The sequence below is a fragment of the Podarcis erhardii genome (assembly GCF_964252035.2).
Source record: "Podarcis erhardii genome assembly, chromosome: 5".
Classification (NCBI taxonomy): Eukaryota; Metazoa; Chordata; class Lepidosauria; order Squamata; family Lacertidae; genus Podarcis; species Podarcis erhardii.
This window is the reverse complement of record NC_138509.1, coordinates 92442648-92457828: the sequence shown is the minus strand read 5'-3', so window position 1 is coordinate 92457828 and position 15181 is coordinate 92442648. Positions and strand designations below refer to the sequence as shown.

The 15181-nt window shown below is 43.7% G+C and overlaps 1 protein-coding gene and 1 long non-coding RNA gene across 9 annotated transcripts in view; one reads left to right on the top strand and one right to left on the bottom strand.

The window, feature by feature from the left end:
* Positions 1 to 8416, top strand: part of MCF2L2 (MCF.2 cell line derived transforming sequence-like 2) — a 233300-nt gene extending 224884 nt beyond the window's left edge. For all 6 annotated transcript variants that reach the window (XM_081862125.1, XM_081862129.1, XM_081862126.1 and 3 more), the window contains 3 exons: positions 1175 to 1287; positions 4189 to 4292; positions 5748 to 8416. In XM_081862125.1, coding sequence (XP_081718251.1) covers positions 1175 to 1287; positions 4189 to 4292; positions 5748 to 5848 — 318 coding nt within the window. In that variant the 3' untranslated portion in view covers positions 5849 to 8416. The remainder of the gene's footprint in view (positions 1 to 1174; positions 1288 to 4188; positions 4293 to 5747) is intronic.
* Positions 1 to 15181, bottom strand: part of LOC309342385 — a 37385-nt gene that overhangs the window by 3944 nt on the left and 18260 nt on the right. The window lies entirely within an intron of this gene.

Here is a 15181-nt window from a genome sequence, read left to right as displayed (position 1 = left end):
TGATAGCCATGTTCAAATATATAAAAGGATGTCACATAGAGGAGGGAGAAAGGTTGTTTTCTGCTGCTCCAGAGAAGCGGACACGGAGCAATGGTTCCAAACTACAAGAAAGAAGATTCCACCTAAACATTAGGAAGAACTTCCTGACAGTAAGAGCTGTTCGACAGTGGAATTTGCTGCCAAGGAGTGTGGTGGAGTCTCCTTCTTTGGAGGTCTTTAAGCAGAGGCTTGACAACCATATGTCAGGAGTGCTCTGATGGTGTTTCCTGCTTGGCAGGGGGTTGGACTCGATGGCCCTTGTGGTCTCTTCCAACTCTATGATTCTATGATTCTATGATTCCTATCAGCCCCAGCCAACATGGCCCAGTTCTTATACAGTGTCTGCCACCCAGCAACAACCTTTTTGCCTATCAAAGCACTGGCCACACTCTGTTGGACAAAGCTCCCTTGCTTTTGTTTGTGCCACTGTATCTGGTTTTAATCTAGTTTTGGAAAGAAAGAAAGAAAGAAAGAAAGAAAGAAAGAAAGAAAGAAAGATCATGATGGTTTGATATTTTGCTTTGAGCACTTTGTGTTTCTGGGAAAGCAGTTCAGGATTTTAAAAAATAAATTGGTAAGATTTCAAAGTTGAACTTTACAGTGCAGTCCTATATTTAGAGGTAAACCCCACCCAATGCAGTGGGGCTTCTCTCCAAACAACTGTAAATAGGGTTACATGTGCGCTTTTAATGTGAAAAAGACTACAGACGTGCTTGTTAAAAACAGTGAAAGCAAATGCTTTTGTGTTGCCCAGTCCTTTGCATGATTCCTTTTGCAGAGCTCTGCACACCCCATACCTTTAAAACACATTTAGAGCACACACATCCCCCCCACAAAGAACCAGAGGAAATGTAGTTTACCCCTCATGTAACTACAATTCACAGCACCCCCAACTGCAGTTCTCAGGAGTTTTCGGAGAGATGGGCTTTAAATGTATGGTGTGCGCACAGAACATTAGGAAAATTAGAGTGTTTGAAAACCACAGCAAGTGCTCCTTTTCTGGATACATTTGTCACTCTGAATGTCTGAAAGGCATCCCTTGGGCCTTGTAGTAGACTATATTCCTGTCTTATCCCTGCCCATAATCTTTCCTTCTGCAATAACATCACGTACCACCTTGTTTCATTTGTTTTAGGGATCCAACCTTTACCGGGTAGAAGGCAGTTTTGACACTTGTTTCCCAGATTCCCTCACTCTAGAGGATGGAGATTTAGTGCAGTTTATACAGGAAGGCGAAGATGGACAATGGTAAGTATAGCTGCCAGAGAGAAAGGCTACAGTGGTACCATTTTCCAGCTGTTAGTTGAATATCGATACAAACCCTGATAAACAACAGCCAGAAGAGAATAAGGGTGTCTCAAATTTTCTGCAGATTCCATTAGTCCACAAGCTAGGTTTGCTTTTATTATTATTATTTGCTGCAGAGATAAATTTATGTTGGGGGAGTTCAGAAATATACCCATAAAGCTTAGGGGAAGACTCTCCTCCCTTCCTCCCAACATGTGTTGAAAGCAATCTTTCTCAGTCCAGCATCCTCCAGCTGTTTTGGACCACAATTTCCATCAGTTGATGAATTTCCGTGAGGGCTTTATAAAAAAGAATTAACTTCCGCAAACTGAAACGGAAAGGTGGAGATCTGAACTTATGATCGGAAGAGCGAAAAACTGACAGAAGTTGAAATGGACAGATTCATCCATTCCTGGCGCCTGCATAGAGTTCCCTAGGACACCCCTTGCCTCTGCTCTCAACAAGCAAATCAGTCAAAATGAAACATCGTTCTCTTATGTGAAACAGCTTTTCCATGTGGGAAAAGCACAGGATTTGAATGAAAGAGATGGGAGCTTTGTGGAAAAGGCTGTACAGTGGAACCTTGGTTCTCGAACGGCTTAGTTGATGAACAAATCGGCTCCTGAACACTGAATACCCGGAAGTAAGTGTTCCGGTTTTTGAATGTTTTTTGGAAGCATAATGTCCAATGTGGCTGTTAGCCATTGTTTCCGGGGTGCCTGCACCATGCCTTGGTTTACAAACATTTCTGGAGTCGAACAAACTTCCGGAACAGATTAAGTTCAAGAACCAAGGTTCCCTTTGCCTCAGATGATGATGATAATTTGTTATTTCTACCTTGCCCATCTGGCTGGGTTTCCTCAGAGGACTCAAGATACACAAATTCCTCCAGAAACAAACTGGTGAAGGAAGAACAATTAGGAAAATGGGGATGGGGGAGACTTTCCTTTTATGTTCTTAACAGGTTTTTTTAAAAAATAAATAAATAAATGATGATTTAAAAATTTATTGTAAACCCTTTGGAGGTTTTACTACAATCAAGGGAGTATATATATTTAGTTTAATAAATGTCAAGGATAATTTCTTTCCTCCCCCAACCCCACAAACTGGCTCTTTGCAAAAGCAGACAGGTGGGTTTCACAATGCCGATTTGAAACCAAAGGCACGCCTCCAAGCAGTACAATGCAAAGCCAGGTCAGTGTTGTGAGGATAAACATGTACTGTGCTGCTATGCAACATCACCCTGTTGCAGTACACCTGTTTGTGTACATCGCCACATCTCCTTCATAGGTCTGTAAGACCCTACAGTGCTACACCTGCCCTAGAAGCGAGCAGCAATTTTCCATGAATTGCATGAATTGCATCATCAGATAGCATCCAAGGGAAGAAAAACAGTTGAGTGTGCATGTACTCCCAGTTTCAACCCATTTCCTGCCTTTGCCCAGGACAGATGCATTTGAGCTTAGCTCCCGGATAGCTTGTGTTTTGTGTCCGTGGCCCTTGGGTTTTCAACCTAGCGGGAGGAGAAATGGAAGCAGGAGGGCATTTCACTTTTTAGTTTTAGGGCACACTTCTGAATATTACGTGCGTGTATAATAAAAACCGTGTAGAGACATGTAGCAGATTTGAGTTGACTAATAAATGTGTTAGCCTGTTGTAGTTTTAAAATATATGGATAGCGTTTTTGGAGATCTAGACAGGCTATAGTTCCATGCTGAATATATACTTGGTAGCAAACTGTCTCACACATTTGCTGCCGTACTGTGTGCAAAATGGGCCATGGACTTTTACAGTTCTTTCCAGCAACTGGTTATACTGGCAAGACAGTTTTACTAGGGGGTGAGGGGTGCTGAGCCAATAAATCTTCTCACCTTGCTTTCTCCACCTCTCTCCTTCGTTGACAAACCAACCACTGGGGACATGCGGTGGAATCTAACATAGTACTAAGTCTCCCATTCAACCGTCACAAATAAATATCTCCTTGGCGCAAGATAACATTGTCCCCCTCCCCTCCATCAGCACACCCTTTAAAACTGTTCTAGGGGTTTCCCCTACCCTCTGCAGCATGTTTGGCGAGGGCACGAGGTCCACTTGGGGAAGAACGGAAAATCCATTTGCAAAAATGGAAATCCTTGCGCTAATGAGATGTGGAGGTTGAATACCACCCACTGGGGAACAGGTAAGATATCTCAGAGTGCTGGATATGGCAAAAGGGTGTCTGGACGTTGATCCCCTACCCCTGGGGTCCTCAACATGGTACCTCCCTTTGTGCTTACCAAGCCTCACTGCCCCTTCCAATTTTATTTAGAATTGAGGGGTTTGGGCTTTTTCTTTCTGGTTGAGTATGGGACGCAGGTGGTGCTATGGGTGAAACCACAGAGCCTAGGACTTGCCGATCAGAAGGTTGACAGTTTGAATCCCCGCGACTGGGTAAGCTGCTGTTGCTCGGTCCCTGCTCCTGCCCACCTAGCAGTTCGAAAGCATGTCAAAGTGCAAGTAGATAAATAGTCACGGCTCCGGTGGGAAGGTAAACGGCATTTCCGTGTGCTGCTCTGGTTCGCCAGAAGCAACTTAGTCATGCTGGCCACATGACCAGCTCCCTCGGCCAGTAAAGCGAGATGAGCGCCGCAACCCCAGAGTCAGCCACGATTGGACCTATTGGTCAGGGGTCCCCTTTACCTTTACCTTTACCTTCCGAATGATTGAAAAATGACTGATCAGATTTGCCCTGTTTTTGTCCTCCAACGCCCCTCTTTGTCCAAATCCGGGGATATTCTAGGAATTTCTTTGGAGGCTACAGCAGTAGCGGCATTACTGAGGGAAAAAAGATGGTGATTCTATGTATTTCCTTTGAACGTTCAGGTTAGTGAAGAAGTTGGTTTCTGAGAAGACGGACTGGGTCCCTTCCAGTCTGCTGCAGCCGGCAGATGGCGACACCAGCAACATCCGCAATATCAGCAACGCAGGTAACCAACATTTCGCAGTGTTTTGAAAGCTCTGTGCTGTTCACTTTCTTAACAATCACTGCTATTAACTCTGAACATTATTGTGCAGTAGGAAATTGCAGGAGACCTTTGAGAGCTCTGTTTCTTAGCTAGGAAAGAGATCTGTAGTCTTATGGTTTTGTTTGTTCAGGCATGGCCAAACTTGGCCCTCCAGCTGTTTTCGGACTACAATTCCCATCATCCCTGACCACTAGTCCTGTTAGCTACAGATGATGGGAGTTGTAGTCCCAAAACAGCTGGAGGGCCAAGTTTGGCCATTACTGTGTTTGTTTGTTTATTGGATTTCTTACCCACTCTTTACCATAAAGTCCCAAGACCGGTTACAGCAATATAAAAGTAAATCAGCTAAATCAGAAAAATTGAGCGGATGCTAAAAATAAATCCCAGGTTATTTTATGCATAGAAAGCTAACCAAATAAATATTATAAAAGAAAAAGAAAAAAGCAACCAACAACAACAATCAGGTGTCAAAAGCAGGATAAAAAACTGTGTCTTCGGCATATGCAGCGAAAGCGATGAAGATGCTAGACACACCTCTTTGGAGAGGAAATTCCACAGCTTAGAGCAGGCGTCAGCAAACTTTTAAAGCAGGGGGCTGGTCCACTGTCCCTCAGACCTTGTTTGGGGGGAGGAATGAACGAATTCCTATGCCCTACAAATAACCCAGAGATGCATTTAAAATAAAAGTGCACATTCTACTCATGTAAAAACATGCTGATTCCTGGACCGGACCGAATTTAGAAGGCGATTCGGCCGGATCCGGCCCCTGGGCCTTAGTTTGCCTACCCATGACTTAGACTTAGAGGCTGCCTCAGAGAATGCCTTTTCCCAAGCCACCACCACTTGAACTTCTGAGGGCAGTGGCAATACCAAGAGGGAAATAGGTAAAGGGACCCCTGACCATTAGGTCTAGTCGTGGCTAACTCTGGGGTTGCGGCGCTCATCTCGCTTTATTGGCCGAGAGAGCCGGCATACAGCTTCCGGGTCATGTGGCCAGCAGGACCAAGCCGCTTCTGGCGAATCAGAGCAGTGCACGGAAACGCCGTTTACCTTCCCGCCAGAGCTGTACCTATTTATCTACTTGCACTTTGACATGCTTTCGAACTGCTAGGTGGGAGGAGCTGGGACTGAGCAATGGGAGCTCACCCCGTTGTGGGGATTCAAACCTAGGCTCTGTGGTTTAACCCACAGCGCCACCCATGTCCCAAGAGGGAAATAGAGAGATGTTAATCAGAAAATGCAGAATCTAGAACTTAGATTCAGCTGCAGATGAGGTCTGAGATGGTTGCAGTGGCCTTATCTTTCATGAAACTTGGGATCCATTTGGTGGGTGGAAAATCGTTATGCGAATATACCATACCCGGCATCTCTACAAGAGAGTTCCTCATTACCAATAGAGATGCGTTCCTCTTTCAGATGTCTACGGTGGTATCTGTAGCACAGCAGCCACAAATTCAGAAATGAAGGAGAGCGAGCTGACGAGAAGCTTAACAGCTGAACAGAAAGCTGGGAGTTGAACACACATTGACACATTTCCTCAGGACTCCATCTTCTTCTCTACTTACTGGTGGACACTGGACCAAATCGCCTTTCCCACAAGCTCTGAACTTAAGAATTCTGTGAAATTTCATCAGCATGGAACATATTTTTTAAAAATTAAAAAAAAACAAAAAACCAACAACTCGCTAATCTAGGAAATATGGAGGATAATGGAAACTTCAGAGGTATCTTAGAACTTGACAAATGAATCGACAGTATGCTTTTTTATACTGCATTTTTGGAACCATTGAAAAGGGTGTTGCCTAAATTAGGCTGACAGCATTGAAGGCCTTCAGCTTTGTGGCTATGCTGGTTAAATACTGGACTATTTGAAGAAAGGTCTGCAGATTCCACAGGTTATATTCTGTTGCAGATGCCATCTCAAATTCCTCCATCCATTCAGATCAGCTGCTCAGCCTCTCCTCAACCGCAGGCTTGATTTCCTCAAGACAATCATGGTCGGCTAGAACAACGGAAATCGGTTGGGTGAAGAAAATACCGTTCCTGAACCTGAGCCAACTAGGACGCCTTTGCACAACAGCAAAGGATGCGACCTGCTTTGGGATACGATCTTCTGTCCACAGAATGTTTTGAGTGGTGGCTGGGAAAAGATGGGCATCTTGGGACGAGTTAGGCAAAAGCAAGGAACGGTGACTGTGAAGGCAGTTATGGGGCTTGTCTGTCGTTTCAAGAGGGTGCCTTTGTTTCCCCCAGTTTGTGATTGAGGGAACATATCCTCTGCATTTGGTGCTGACAATTCTGTCTGATGCTGCCGTTCAGGGCTCCACACTTCATTTTGGAACATTGTCATATATGCTGGGCTCTTGAACAGTATACATTCCTCCCCCCCCCAAAAAAAATTAATCCTTCCCCCATGTGATGTCCTCTACTTGTTTAGGTGCTTGCAAATGGACTTACGGCTGACGAGAACGTGTGGTCATCTTAAAGGTCTGTTGCCCTGTTGCCATGCCATCTTATTTTGAGGAAGACTGTACCATCCCTCTGCTGCAATGGACAATGTCACAATTCCCCCCCCCCTCCCTCCGCTTTCAAATCCCTGAAACAGAAGGCACTTTCAGAAATATATAAAGGTGTTTTTGCATGAAGGCATATTGATGGCGATTGGGAAGCGTAGGTCCCACAAAGCTGCTATAGTAGTGTGATGTTTGAAATGAATTTTGGTCTAGGAATAGGGCTACTTGATGGATGCTGTGTGTAAGGCTGGTAAACTGAGAAAAATCCATATAAAGTCACCTCCACTGGGCATCTAGTCAGTTCCCCAGGCAGCTGCACCACATGATCAGTGATCTCTGGCAATGCTGCAAAGCAGGGTTGGGGCAGGCATGTGGTTCTTGTGTTGTTGGACTCCAACTCCCATCACCCTGAACCAGTGTGCGCAGCGATTGATGGGACTTGTAATCCAACAATATCTGTAGGGCCAGGTGTTACCCATTGCTGGTGCAAAGGGTGCTGGGTTGCAACTCTCAGACTGTGTGCTGCTTGACTGACCCACCCATCAACTGCTTGTGCAGTTGGGCTGGCTCTGGCTGTGCTGTGGGGGAGCAGCCCAGAATTTATGTGAGCGTTACACCGGCAGGAGGGCTTTGCAGAAAGGCTTCTTTGCGTTGCAGTACTGTGACTGAAATTTTAGGCCATTTCCACAGAAAATTCCTCAGCAAAATAATTCCAGTTTAGAGTGTCTGTTCTGCTCCCACTTCTGAGCAATTTTCAGTATGCAGATTGAATATCTGATATGCAGCCCTCAACCAGTGGAAGTGGTACACTCCAGCACACAGTTTTTTAAAAATCAGAAACAAAGACGGAGGAGCAAATTAGCCTCCTGCATGGCTTTGGATAATGCAATTCGGCCACCTTTGGATTTCCTTGCATATAAACACAAGCCTAAAGATGACACAGTTAAGAGCTGGTTTCCACATGTAGCAGCAGCAGTGAATGCCCTAGAAGCTTGCCCATGATGCCCACATTCTCATGGCGAGAGCAGCCTGCAAGCAACTGGAGTTACACAGATATCCAGCTGCGTGCCATTGCTGTGATTGCAATAGCCTGTTTTTCGGAGGCTGCAACAGCAGGACTTGCATGCAAACAGGTATATGTGTTGCTTCCGGTTCACATGGCACTTCACCCATGCAGATGTGAGCCCACAAATGATTTGTGTAGCAAAGTCAGTCAAACGGCCATATTTAATAAAGTAGTGCTCCTGCAAAATTGCAGTCGCTGATTGGGAGATGTTTATGATCATCAACATACCGCAGCCCCAAACTCCTAGAAATTCCATTGAGGTGTCTTCTGATTTCTGACCCTTTAGTTGAAAACATTATTGCCCCCCCCCCATATTTTCCCTCTCAGCTAAAGGAGTCTCAAAATATGCAGCTTGATTGTTGGAGACAGGTTTTCAAAAATGCAAGAAAGCTACCAACTTCTGCGTATTTTCTACAATGCTCCATAAAGCCATATTACATGATTAATTGCACATCATAGCAGCGGTTCATACTCCTGATCTACCTTGCTGTCAGGGGACATATGCATACAAACAGTGGCGTAGCGTGGGGGGTGCAGGGGGGGCGGCCGCACCGGGCGCAACATCTGGGGGTTAGGGTTAGGGGGCGCAAATTCACGGGTTAGGGGGCGCAAATCCACGGGTTAGGGGGTGCAAATTACTTGCCTTGCCCAGGGTGCTGACAACCCACGCTACGCCACTGCATACAAATTTGGTGCCCCAATTGCTTTAAAAAGAAACTTCCCATAAATTGCTCCCTCTTCCCTACATAAAGCAAAGTGTGTGTGTTTGTACTGGGGGTGATACGGGGACATCTGGTGTCCAGATCTGATGTTAAGGATGGGTTTAGACTAAATCAGAGTTGTGTTTCATTGGGATTCTAATACATACATACAGACACAGGTGCCAATAGAATTTCAACAGGGTCTTCAAACAGTTCTATGCTGTTGCTTCTTATCCCTGCCCCTCCTCTATGAAATGCAGCCATTTCATTTGCAGCTGGGATTCTCCATGCACAGCCAAACGAACTATAGACAATCTTTCTTTCTGAACACCGTAAGCTACTATATATTACGCCAACTGTGTGTGTGTGAGTACTTTATTTTGCAAATAAATTATAAGTCCTTTTCTGTTTTTATAATGTACGAGAATAATACTGGGATGTATTGAAAAGGGGAAAATATCTACCCACAGAGAGAGATCTGTGTGCAAAAGCAGGCTTTTGTACACACAGCCAATGCCACCCACATCATTCTCATTATCTGAGTCTCAGTGAATGGGTTAGGTAGAACTTTTCGTGAGTCATTGTTGCACACAGCTAGTTGCACATGACTCGAGCTGGATTGCGACCTGGAACTTTATGGTTTGGGCTCATTATTATCATTTTTTAAAGAAAACGATCAGAATTTTTTTATATTAAAAAATCATGTTCTAGGTGGCCCATGCTAAGATTTGCCATATGTGCTGCTGATAAATGCTTGGGGAGGGACATAAGTGGCCCACAGTTCCTATACCACTTGCAACATCAGCCTTGGTGGTTTGCCAGCCATACAAGGAATTTGTATCACTACAAATGCTAAATGTCAGGTTAACATAATCAAAACAATTAACACTTAGCACAAGATACCTTTTCCAGTTTTATTGAGGGTGTGTATGGAATAGGCACAGAAGCCTTTTCCAAAGCGAGGAAAATATGTTACATCACTCTTGCTAGGGCACTTCCAGTCTAAAGATATTATGTGCATTACCCCAGGGAGTCTACGTAAAAATGAAAAATAATATTAAATACAGTTAGGGGAAAATATGCACGTTTGATTTTTACTTTTGAAGTAGCATGGAGAAAATGATACAATATGCCGATTGATTAAAACCAACATACATGCATTGGTTTTAATGAGTCTACTAATGAGTATGATTTAGTTGGATATTGCCTAATCTACTTTTGGAAAAGACAAGTTTGTGGAATGTGGGTTTGACAGACTCCTAAAGCAATGGTTCTTGGACTTTCTAGTAGCTTCAGGAAGCCTTTAATTTACCAGCTAAAATGCAATGGGGAGGCATGTTTGAAAGCAGGGGTAGGGGACATGTGGCCCTCTGTTGCTAGACTACAACTCCCATCATTCCCTGACCACTTCTGCCGGGGCGGATGAGAATTAGAGTTCAACATCAACTGGATGGCCACAAGTTTCCCACCCTTATTCCAAAAGATTCTCCTGGGAGATGTTCTAGACCACACACTCATGGAATCATAGAATTGTAGAGTTGGAAGGGACCACAAGAGTCATGTAATCCAATCCCCACCAATGCAGGAATCCTTTCCCCATTGTGGGGCTCGAACCCGCGATCCTGAGATTAGGAGTCTCATGCTCTACCAAGTGAGCTATCCTGTTGCGTCTCACCATCATCCTGCACAAACTGGGACTGGAGCCTTGACCACACCACTTTCCAGTAAATGCACATTGCTCTGAACAGGGTCTGCTGACAAACCTTTGCCATAATTGATGTTCTGACCAAGAAAGAAGAACCCCACACTTCCTCAAAACACAATCCGATAACCACTGCTCCAAGAAATGGATCCTCAGAAACGGCATTCCCGTGTGTTTCTCTAGGAAAGGCAAGCAGAAGTAGGAAGGAATGTCTCTACTGGGTTTCTCAAGAGTCCAAAAAACAACGAGACCCCAAATCTCTTCATCTCTTTACACCAGTTGTATGGTGCAGAACCACTCAACAAGAGGGTCAAAAACACAGGGAGATGTGGGGTTGAGATAGCTGCCCCCATCATCACACCTCTCACTAAGCATAAGATTTGTGTCTTTCATTTCGAACTGATTCAGGGCATTAAACACACACACACATACACACACACAGCATTTCCTTAGGTATACCTAAGAACTGTGAAAGACATTTGGAAGCTTGAACAATCTCATGAGTTGGTTTAAGACTGTGGTGTTTCAAATAATCCTCTGCTGTATTTCGTACAGCAGCCAGAGATATTGTACTGGAACTGCTGCTAAAAAAACAAAAAACTTTCTTCTGCAATTGCTACTTGGTCTGAGACGTGTAAGTTACCCCTTTTCCACATTGGGGGTAATGATGTTATTTGTAGTTTGTGGTTGCTGGAAGAGAGGCCGGTGGCGAATCACAGAAATTGCTCTTCTCTCTTTCCTACTTTCTTGTATCAGGACCGAATGTATGAATGTACTACAGAATATGTATGTTTGTGTGTGAAGCTGGACTTTCTGTAAATAGACCATTATGAACTGTGTAAAACCAACCCTTTGTTTGAACTTTATAAGAATTATAAATACTGTATTACAAAATTGCCTGCAAAACGGGTTTTTCAGCCTTATTCTGATTATTACTTGTTTTTAAATGCGTAACAATAAGGAGTGCAAGTTTGCACATGAGACTAGACAGGACATTAACAGTGTAGGTGGAATTTTTGGTTATTTAAATTGCAGGTGGGAAAGCCTTAGCAATCTTTGGAGTATGGGAGTCAGATTGGGATGGGAAGTTTAACACTTTCATGGTCATGATTCTGACAAAATCTCCTCTCTGAAGCTGCTATTTGCCTTTTAATGGAAGCCCTGTTGGCATCAATGCATGTGCAGAAGCGGCTGAATTGCAACCCGCACGTGCACAGACGCGGCGCTGCGGGTTGCAAACGTGCCTCCTGCACGGATCACGTTCGCAGCTTCCGCTGTATTAAAATCGCCAGGACACTAGAAGATCGCAGAGCAACATGGATATTTTAGGAAATAGGATAACAGAGAGATGGTGCAAATATAAAGCACCCATACAATAAAAAAGAAACACCAGCACAGAACTTGATAATATGGAGACAACTTACAAGTTCTGGTCAGCTCATCTGAAAAGGGATATTGGAGAGCTGCAAAAGGTTTAGAAAGGGGGATCCAAAATGGCCAAAAGGTTTAGCAACTCCTGGGTAATAAAAGGACATTGGGGTCTTTTTAGTTTCAGGCTGGGGGAAGGCAAGTAAGAGGGAACATGACAGAAGTATAAAATTATGCTATGTGTTGAGAAAATGGACAGGGAGAGATCCCACCTTGCCAAAAATACTAGAAATCTGGGCTGTCTGGAGAAGCTGAAAGTTGGAAGATTCAGGACAGACAAAATTAATAACTATTTGCATGCATTCATTTACACATGCAAGAGGTTATTTATTGTTGTTGTTGATGATGATTTATTAAATTTGTATACCGCCATTCATCCATAGATCTCAGGGCATTTCACAACATAAAATACAATATAAAAACACAAAATACATGATAAAAACAAGAACAAAAAACACAAACCAATAAACCTCTCTCCTCCCCACCCCTGAACCCATTTAAAAGGGGTCTGTGATGTTAATCAGCCAAGGCCTAGCTGAAGAGGAATGTTTTCCCCTGGTGCCTAAAGGTGTATAATGAATGCGCTAGCTGAACCTCCTTGGGAGAGCATTCCACAAGCGGGGAGCCACTGCAGAAAATAGTTAAAACTATGGGATTTGCTTCCGCAAGGTGTAGTGATGGCCGCTAACTTGGATGGCTTTAACAGAGGATTAGACAAATCCATGGGGAATAATATCTGTAATCCACTCTGGCTATGCTCTGCCTCTACAGTTGGAGGCAATAGGTCTCTGAATACTAGTTACTGGAAATCACAAACAGTAAGAGCTGTTGTTGCACCCAGACATGAGCATAGCCAGGATTTTTGTTAGGGAGGGGAGACCTTTTTTGGGGGGGGGGCAGAACCTCAGTTAGCTATGAATTTTTATTGATTTGGGGGAGGGCAGCTGCCTTTCTCTGCTCCGCCCCCTTGATGTTCCTACTTACTATATGTGCCAGATTTACTGTAAGGAACAGGCTACAAAAGCAGGAGAATTAAGGTTGCTTCCAGATGACCAGTGTGTTGAGCATTCACCGTATTTTTCGCTCTATAAGACGCACCAGACCACAAAATGCACCTAATTTTTGGAGGAGGAAAGCAAGAAAAAAAAAAAATTCTGCATCTCAGAAGCCAGAACAGCAAGAGGGATCACTGCACAGTGAAAGCAGCAATCCCTCTTGCTTTTCTGACTTCTGGGATAGCTGCGCACACACATTTCCCTTTACTTTTTAGGAGGGAAAAAGTGAGTCTTATAGAGCAAAAAATATGGTATCCCTTTTTGTTTGCACAAAATTTGCAGGGAAGTTATACAACACCTGCTGTTTATTGAGCACATATTCCGATTTGTTGGGGGGCAAGGAGTGTTAAATGAAGTTGTGTTAAGTAGTTGTTATCCCACACTTTAAAATGCATTGTCCCATCACTTTCCTTTCTGTCATGTTTGGGGTAGAGGCAGGTTTGTTGTGCAAGAGCGCCAAATCCAGTAGGGTGAACCCCAGCTGCAAAATAGCAACAGCCCGGAAGTGTGGATTTCTAATAATAATAATAATAATAATAATAATAATAATAATAATAATAATAATTTATTATTTATAGCCCGCCCATCTGGCTGGGCTCCTCCAGCCACTCTGGGTGGCTTCCAAAAAAATATTAAAATACTGTAATACATCAAACATTAAAAGCTTCCCTAAACAGGCCACCTTCAGATGTCTTCTAAAAGTCTCGTAGTTTTATGAATGTCGGTAATACAAAACTTTGTCCACTAGGGGGCTACAGAGTTCTTAGGAAATATCTTCTCTTTGTCAGCAGGAGGGCTTAAATAAGAAATCTGTTTCTACCTCTCAAAATGCCCTTTGCCTCCTGTGCTAAATTTTGGCAAAGAGAGATTTCTGGACTACAAGCAAGGTAGCTGGTTGTGGCAGTTGTACTGCAACTTGTCTCTCTTTTTTAAACAACAACAACAAGAAGAACAACAACAATCTTTCATTTCTTTTCCAATTTCTGAAATTCCCTGCCTTCCAGGACTTCTGAGTATAGAAGAAAAACAGGTCAGTATGATTCCAGTCTGAAAACTCATAAACTCTTTAAAGGGGCATTAAAATGGAGAAAGAGATTGATAATAACTTGAAGCGAGATACTTATGAACCGCATCACATATTCTCCAATTGCCGCTATTTACCAGATATAAGGGAAGGGGGAGAAATTTGATTCAATTTACATTCAAAGGTGAACTTATCAAATCCACATTTTCTGAAGCCATATGTCAGTCATCCTTCAAAATTCGCACTTTTTCTAATTTTGCAATATAGTTCTTCAGCTAAGCAATGTTTCCAGAAATGCTTATCTGAGCAAAGTGAGCACATTAATGCATATATTGGTGAAAACATCACACAAAAATGCATTGTATTCGGGGAAATTGCTTACAAAAATGTGTACATTTGTCAAAACTGTTTTTTATTCAGAGGAATTCACACTAAAACGTTGAAGAATTTTCCTCTGGTTTTTTTTTAATTGCAGATTGCTGCAGAAGTGTAGAGAAGTGAATTTAAAACTGCAAAAATAAGAAACTAAGAGAACTTTAAATTGACACCATTTGTCCCTATTTTTTTCTTTTGGGGAGATCTTGCTAAAACTTGTCCGCACAAATGTGTGCACAGCAGAGTTGTTCAGTTTTTAAGTCCCCTTCTTTGGGTCTCTAGAAATTACATCTCCAGGGAAGGGGAAGATGAGCTGTGGCTCTAGTGCACATGCATGGGAACCAGGGATTGGGATCCTCTGGCTCACGTGCCAGAAGTGGCCCATGGATGTCCCTCCTCTGCATTCCAGCCTGGCTTGGAAACAGCCTGCATTTTTATAGCAGAAGTACACATTTAAAGATGCCTGCATGATCAGGCCAAAGATGCATTAACTCGCATCCAGTTCCCCTCATTTGCTAGCCAGATGCCTCCAGGGAGCTCAAAAACAGAGCAAGGTGGCAAAGTGTGTTGAGCACGCTGGCATTCAGTGGCATCCTCTGAACCTTGAGGTTGCTGTTGTTAGCATCTGTCTGTCTCAGGAGACAATGGAGGAGTGTGTCTTCAGGGGCAAAGTCAAACTGCTGGAGAGTTACAGCGCCTGCTGTGGCTGTAGAGACCGATACAGGAGAGACATGTTTTGTTGCAGCTGGGGCAGATGAAGGTGTCCAGTTGGGCTGCTGCAGATGCACCAGGGCGTTTCTTCTCTCTGCACTCCTCCATCATTCCTCCTCTCGTCACTGCTATGGGATGCATGACCTGTCTGTCTCCAGGCACTGCAGTCGTCTGCAGGGGATTCCCATATAGTGGGATTAATGCTGCCCACCTTCATGTCACATTTGCAGGCATCTTTGTGTCACAGAGTTTGTAACTTGGAGTGCCATGTAGTC